The sequence below is a fragment of the Phaethon lepturus genome, unplaced genomic scaffold (assembly GCF_000687285.1).
Source record: "Phaethon lepturus isolate BGI_N335 unplaced genomic scaffold, ASM68728v1 scaffold29762, whole genome shotgun sequence".
Lineage (NCBI taxonomy): Eukaryota > Metazoa > Chordata > Aves > Phaethontiformes > Phaethontidae > Phaethon > Phaethon lepturus.
This window is the reverse complement of record NW_010526038.1, coordinates 4,096-4,406: the sequence shown is the minus strand read 5'-3', so window position 1 is coordinate 4,406 and position 311 is coordinate 4,096. Positions and strand designations below refer to the sequence as shown.

The 311-nt window shown below is 61.1% G+C and overlaps 1 protein-coding gene across 1 annotated transcript in view; it reads right to left on the bottom strand.

The window, feature by feature from the left end:
* BCAR1 (breast cancer anti-estrogen resistance 1) overlaps positions 1-311 on the bottom strand; it is a gene marked incomplete at its 5' end in the record, with an annotated part of 5,303 nt that overhangs the window by 901 nt on the left and 4,091 nt on the right. Inside the window, one exon of the mRNA XM_010282954.1 lies at positions 8-53. Within this exon, the coding sequence (XP_010281256.1) occupies positions 8-53 (46 nt within the window). The remainder of the gene's footprint in view (positions 1-7; positions 54-311) is intronic.

Here is a 311-nt window from a genome sequence, read left to right as displayed (position 1 = left end):
ATATTGCCTTTCTCCAGCAGCTCCTTCTGGGTCTTCTCAAACTCCTCCTTGCCCTGCATGGAAGAAAGGGGTGTGACATGGGGATCAGCAACACCACCCTTGCTGGGAGCGAGCCCCCACCTGCCTTGGGACACCCCTGGTCCCTGCAGCCCTCAAGCCAGAGGATAAAAGCAAGACGTGGGTGGCAGTGGCACCACAGCAGTCAGAGCAGCTCGATCCCCCGGTGCCGGGGAGCTGCAGGCACAAAACCCACCCATGCGGAGCAGCCCCCCTGCCCGCGCCCACCTGAAGATGGACATAGTCATAGTCCT